The sequence below is a fragment of the Pteropus vampyrus genome, unplaced genomic scaffold, assembly GCF_000151845.1.
Source record: "Pteropus vampyrus isolate Shadow unplaced genomic scaffold, Pvam_2.0 Scaffold33, whole genome shotgun sequence".
Lineage (NCBI taxonomy): Eukaryota > Metazoa > Chordata > Mammalia > Chiroptera > Pteropodidae > Pteropus > Pteropus vampyrus.
In genome coordinates, this window is record NW_011888814.1 from 5,485,476 (window position 1) to 5,492,867 (window position 7,392).

Consider the following 7,392-nt stretch of genomic DNA (forward strand, 5'->3'; position numbering starts at 1 on the left):
ATGTAGAACAAATACAGATGATGTTAGAAGTTATAAGACTATTTACTCCTGGGGATGGAGGAAGTTGCTAGAGTGCTAGCGATATGAGTATTTTTATACTATGAATGGAGAGATGTATATTCCACTTCAGTTAAACAATAGGAAGAATAATAACTAAAAACATTAGGAGGGGAGGGTGCATTGTACAAACACAAATATTATAAGACATAACACTTTGTGAGAAATAAGCTCTTCTGCTAAGTTTAAATAAGTTCATAACAGTGCTACAATGGTATTTCTACTTTTATCTTCATGAAAGTATTTTCTACTATTCATCTATTCTCAGGGAAAAGGCACTGATAGATCAAGAGAGGTAATTCCCACCGTAGCTAAGAAGAGAACACACCTGGGATATTGTGCTCATTAAGAGCACTGTGTCGACCATGAGGGACACAGATAAGCTGAAGCATCAGAAGAAAAAGACAACCAAGATAAGGAAGGAGTTGCATGGAAACTCATGTCATAAGAAGAAAAGATGAAGGGACTGAAATGTTTAAAACCTAAAGGACTAAAAATATTAAAGTATTGAAAAGTTGATTTTTTTTTTAAAAAAATCACATACTAATAGCTTTATTTTTATATCAAAGGTTTTCTTACATTTAACTGCTAGCATAATTTTAAAAGTACTTAAAAGTACCTCTTTTCATGTTTTAACACATTTCTCATAAATGAAGATCAACTTATTTTGATTTGATACTTAATATCTCAATGCTTTCATTGTACCTGAACTAATACAACAGAAAGAATAATATAATTTCCCAATTTTTGTACACTTTTGTAGTTTTTGACCTAAAGCTTGTTTTTAAAACAAATGTTCATTATCCAAGCTCTACATGGAAAACTTTTAAAACATCCATCTATATTTAGAAGCAAGAAGACAGAGCACAACTAGTCTGAATCACAACAACAAATACATTTCTGTGGAATGAGGGCAGGTAGTTTGTTCACATGAAGAGGTTTCTTAACATACATTATTTGAAGTGTGATACTATTTACATTTCTTCTTATCTCTTCAAATGCTTGATGTCATGTTATAACAAAGCAACCACATAATTAGTGCTAACTAGTTTTAGTGAACAATAGCGAGTTCTCTTCAAAAAAAATAAAAAGTTCTAGACAGTATGAATTATACCTTCAGCCTGTGAAAGCGAACAATATCTCCATTTTTATAAATCATTGGAAGGGCTTCATAATTTCCACTAAAGAGCAGGCAGGTTAACTTTGCATTTGTCTGGTCCACAATTGTTACAACTGAACAATAATCTGGAAAACATAAAAATATTTTCCTGACTTTTAGTATTTCAAAGGATTTGACAAAACAAGAATATGCTGAGTTCAAAGCACCTAACAGACTTTATTCTTCCCTTTAATTAAGTCTTCTAAAAATAGGATCGAAACATAGAGACATTTTCTTGGTTCTCAAGATGTGCTACAAATTATTTTGCCAAAATGTTCCATAAAAACTAATTTTAGTAAAACAAAAATTAAAATCCTACTTAATATAAATTATCTAGAGTGGTAATAATTTTTTATTACTTCAAAGTTTAAAAATCATAAATCAAATATATTAAAAACACAGTTTGTAAAATAAATTTAGAATGAAAAATAAGGATTAAAAGATATTTGCCACAAATGTGATGATGAGTCAATATATTGCATAAAGATCCTATGAAAATGGGTTATGAAACCTAGGATTTCATAGTAATTCATGTGATTCGAATGAACAATTCATAGAAAACTATATAATAACCAATACGAAAGGGGAAATGATGATTTGCTAGTTACCTATAAAAGATTACACACTAGAATAAAAGAAGTATTTTATAGCACTTAATCAGGAAACAAATTTAATGATAGTCGAGTTGTCATGAAAACAAAAACTTCAGATACTGGTGGTAGTAAAAACTGTAATAGATGTTGCCTTTTAATATACATGTTTCAGAAAATTCCATGCTGAAAAAATGTGTTGACTTCCTGTCCTTCCCAGTACCACAGTAATTACGATATAGATATAGAAACGAATAAATCCAGAATACTGAAAGGAGAGGAGAGAAAGAAGATGAAAGAGTAAAGGAGAAGGGGAGAAGATACCAACATATTTCAGGAACATGGGAAAGTAAATGGTTGAGGGATAAAAATGAACAGTGGAGACTGCAAACCAGAAGATACTATTAAATGGCTACATCAAAGATGGGAGCCACTGGGATTAAGGGCAGGAGTTAAAATTAGAGCCAAAATCAAGGTTTAAAAGTTTACACATAGAACAAGTGTTTCAATGTCCATCCATCCTGACCTATACTCCCTGTGAAAATAATTTCATGTATCTTAGTCTTTAACTCCATCACCTCCTGAAGCATAGGCTGTTTTCCAATAAAGTTTTACTGATTAACTGAAAATGGTAAATCTCTTAATTTTAGCAACAGAATAAATCTCTTAATGTTAGCAACAGAATAAATCCCTCCCTCATTGGCACATTAGGGGGCCTAAAGCCTGATAGCTCTCTTCCCACCTACCCTAGACTGATACTTTCAATGAACAGGGCCTACGCAAGTACTAATTCTCTATCAGAATTCCCATTCAAGAAAGAAATCAAGTTGGAAAAAATAAACTTATAGATAAAGCAAAAAAGACAAATGTCCACAACCAAAAATAAACCATACCTACATTTTTAAATGTAAAGACAAGAACTGCCAGACAGAGAACAAAAATGGAAGGAAGGGAAGGAGAGAGGCGGAGGGGAGGGGAGGGAGGGAAGGGATGGGCTGAAGGGCAGAAGGATGGACACTGGGTGTGGGAAGGTGACAAAGAGGTGATTAGAAGAGAGCAAGAGTGAGGGAAAGGGAAAAGGGATAGGAGAGAGAAAAGGAAGGAAGGTAAGGAGGGAAGAAGGAAAAAGAGAAAGCTGATTCTTGATGATGGGAAAACAATTTAGAGAACATATAAAAACTTAAAAACAAAAATTAAACCTTAATAAGCATCTTTAAAAACAGTAAAAAGATATTACATGTTCATAATCTTGATATACTAGCAGGATCTATTGGACTCAATTTTAGTTTTTGTTTCCTGATTTTCAGTAGTTCTATTTGTAAGGAATTATTTCGCGACATTTTTTTCTTTCTTAGCAGTCTTCCAAAGATGAATTTTACTTTTTTAAAAGAAAACACATTCTTGCTTGCCATTGTAATATGGGTCTATTGTACCCTTTTATAACTCTAAGACACATTGTGGGATCTTAGTCATCTGTTTTCCTATGTTATAAAATACTATGCATTTCATTGTCCTAGTAATTATTTCATCATTATTCCTATCTATGCTAAAAAAAGAGATGAAATTAATTTTTAAAATGGGAAAAGGAGGGAATCGCCTAGAAGAATGATGCCAAGAGTACAATGAATCATTGTTATTGCACTGCATTGCTCAAAGTTTGGGGTTCGCATAATCTTTAAGAGTATAAAAAGCTTGAGAAGCACTGATAAAGGATATCAACAATATTATACTTCATGAAAGTAAAAATTCATAAAGTACTACAACTTACATAGATCACTACAGAGATAAGGTATCTTGTAATTCCAACACAATGAAATTACAAACAAGAAAAATTGGCTCTCCTCTCTTCCCAGTTCGTAATAACAAACAAATGAGTATAAAAAAACACAAATATGGATAATGAATTGCTTGAAAGTAAAGTCCTATCAACCTTAATAGATCCACAATCCCTAAATCTGATTCCACAGAATAAGTTTCAGCAAATAAGAATCAAAATACATTAAAAAGGGTTTCATGTTCAAGTAATTTCAAGTAAAAACATCTTAATAAAGTTAATCAGGTTCCTTTATTAAAACTTTTCAGAGGTGACAATGTGTATATATGTACCCCTCGTGATTCTAAAGACCCAATACAGTATGCAGAATTTCCCACTTTTTCACAGAAAGTTTCACTGAACTGGTGTTTCTCCCATTAAAAATGTTTTGTTAAAAGCTTATGCAGATGAGATCTGAAAGCAATTTTAAAAGAAGCATTACTGAAAAAGTTGAATAGCTTAAAGCCTCAGCTATTCAACAACACTAGAGTTCATTGTTGTCTTGGGACATTCTCTTCAGTAGTTCTTGCGTCTTCATTACCTTCTCTATCTTTTGACAATCTACTGTTCAAAACTTTTGTTTCCTTTTTGCCTTTTTATCTCCGAGTACCAAAAAAAAAAAAAAATCAAGAATAAATTCCCATTTTAATACCTCCTGAAGTCAAACCAACTGCTAACTTGACTTCTCCCACCCCTCCTGCAGGTGATAAGAAGAGCGATGGCACCCTTACTTGCCCAGAAAATGAACGGGAGCAAACGCCATCTTGAATGATCTTTCTCAATTTACATAAACTATAAAACCAAGTACCCAAATAAACTTTGAAGCAACTGGGTGAGAAAATCTAGGTAAATTATAATCCATCTTAAATAATGCAAGTAACTGGTAACCTTTATAGCAAAAGCCCAAAGGCAATTAGAAAAGACTAATATAGTTTCCATTTTTATAATAAAGTTTATAGACTTGTATTCATAATTTACTATACGAATTGGTATTCTTAGGCAATAAAATAATAATCAATGCTTCTCATTTTTTTAAAGACAATCCAAAAATATTCTGGTATTTAATTATGTATCATTATGGATAGAAAAAAGATATTCCTAAACTTTTAGCAAATGTTGTGCATTTAAGTGAACCAACACAAAGTGCCCATATATTTCATTCCATGCAATAATTTCCTTAAGAAGCTATAAGTAAATATTGAACTCTATTGATAGTTATTGATACATACATGCTGAAATATTTAGGGAAGATATGTACTGATTATCTTCAACTTACTCTTAAGTGAATCAAAAAAATAAATTAATGGATCAACTAATGATGGTTGTTATATGGGTATTCATTGTATAATTCCTTCAAATATTCTCTATATTTTAATATTTTTATAATAAAATGCTGAGAAAAAATTGGGCTTTCTATTTTTTAAATAATAGTATTAACAGTAGTTATGTAACAGCTTTATATTATCTTTTGACCTGTTAAATTCTCAAAAAATTCTGAATTAATCATATCAGAATTTAAAAGGTTTAATAAACATCACAAAAAGAGCAAGAAAATAGTTTTATAGTATAATGAAGAATAATATTATGAAGGATAAGGATAAAATTTGATCTTGGTTCTTTTTTTAATTTGGAGTGTTCTAACTATAACTCTATATGAATCTTACTTTTAGTTATAGAAGGTAAATTGTACGTGATGGCACCAGCCTTTTATAACTATCATACATACCGGAAAACTGAAAGGAGTTATCAGAAGCCTGATGAGTATACTAAAGATTGACGGACAGCTGTTCAGGTAGTGATAGAGATCGGATGTGTACACATTCTGTTTATTATTAAATTATCAAAACTATTTCTAATGTTGACAGAAATTTGTTTGCATTTTTTTTTTTTAAGGAATTTTTTTCCCCCTGTTTAATTCCCTCTCCTCCCCAACTTCCACCCCTGACCTACGGATGTTGCCATCTCCTTTTTTAAGAACTGGCTCTCTGAAGGCGGGGTGTCTCCTCCCACACGCTTGGGGCGTACTCTCAGGGCCTGGCGCAACTAGGCATGGTCTGTGGCTCCACCTGGGGTGCGAATGCAGGACCTACTGCATGTAAAGCAGATGTGCTAACCACTATACTATGGAGCCACCCCTCATTTGAATTTTTAAGTTCTTATTCTATTGCTGGCACATGCTCCCAATAATCTTTTGCTTAAGCCTAATTTACATAACACATACAAATGACGACAGGTCTTTCAAATATTTGGCCTAAAATAGGAGACTTTTTATCACGATGCTTCTGCAAAGCAGAGAATATATATTTGGTTTGTCATTCTACACTAAAAAAATCAAATACCATCTTTCAATTGGATAACATCCAAGTATATCCACAATCCTATGAAGTTTTTACACAGTTTTCCAAATAAAGCAAAATATTTCAAATTCCTAAAGGCAAATAATTAAAGCATAAAACAATTATAAGAAATATTCTAACGCACAAATTAATTTTAACTGGTTTTTCTATTCCAAACTCCAACGTTTTTTTGTTTGTTTTTATCTTTTTCTTTTTTTTTTTTAACCCAAAATAATTTCTTATTTATGTTTTCATTCAGGTAAAGGGCAATGGGGGAGCTGGGATTATGATATAACTCTCAGAAAGTTAAAAAGTTTTTGAAGAAAGTTGAAAGACAATCTCCTTTTGAGTCATTTAAGTAGAATTTCAGTAGAATTTCTATTGTTTTAAAATAATTTTGCCAATGAATAACTCATACTTTAAATTCAAATGGTAACATTAATATAAACATATCCATTGTAATTTTGTGTTATGTAAAACTTCCAAAAAGCACTTCAAAAATATTGACTACAAAGCTTAGGACAATGAATTAAACTATTTTGTCTTATTCAACTAATTAAAGCAATGTATACTATAAATACCTGGAAGGGTGACTAAGGATAGGAGAACATAAATTGCACTCAAAACGAAATACTGCACAATGAAAAGATAAACTGAAAAATTATAAAATTCCTCTTTATATTATTTCTCAACATTGTTTTATTTCTCCATTTCTACAGCACTAATTTTGGACTTTTATAATCTGGAATTATTTTTCCTACCTTCAGTTTTTTCTCTCTCCATGCCAAATTATAAACAATTCCATCATGTCATCACTCTTACCAAGGAACTTCTAATGCTACTACATTATCTATGGATATTTCTAGTTGTGGAAAAAAATACAAATATGTAAACATATACACTTGCACAGATGTGTATACAGTTAATTACAGAATTATCAAAGGATTACTTCCTTAACATTGAACTGTAAAAATAAAATTTAAAAATATCTCATTTGAAGTTTGTTAGTATATTAAATCTACCTTTACAAGTATTTTCTTTGCAGGTATGAGCGCGTGCACACACAAGCAATTCTATTCAATTACTGCGCTGCAGGACCAAATAAACTTACAATAGCAATATTCTTCACAATACTATCTACTTGCTGCAAAGCAAGCTCTCTAGAATGACATAACTAAATATAATGATGTTCTTAGAATCTCCTTAAGTTTTTTATAAAATACTGAGGAGTTTCAAAATAAAATATCATTTTATATACTTTGTTTTTGTATTTAAATATGTATGTATAAAAGGAAACAAAAATTCAGATTTAAGAAACGTGGCTGTAAAAAAATCTGTCCAATAATTTGCTCTCAAAAACAATAAAGACAAGTAACAATCTAAATGAAATATTAAATAGCTTTCAGGTTCCTTCGAATAGCATTAGGTCCAGAACAC

General features: G+C 31.3%; 1 protein-coding gene across 1 annotated transcript in view; it reads right to left on the bottom strand.

Annotated features, from left to right (window-relative positions):
• The window catches only part of POT1 (protection of telomeres 1), a 90,633-nt gene that overhangs the window by 50,793 nt on the left and 32,448 nt on the right, over positions 1–7,392 (bottom strand). The window contains 1 exon segment of the mRNA XM_023528887.1: positions 1,172–1,302. Coding sequence (XP_023384655.1) covers positions 1,172–1,302 — 131 coding nt within the window.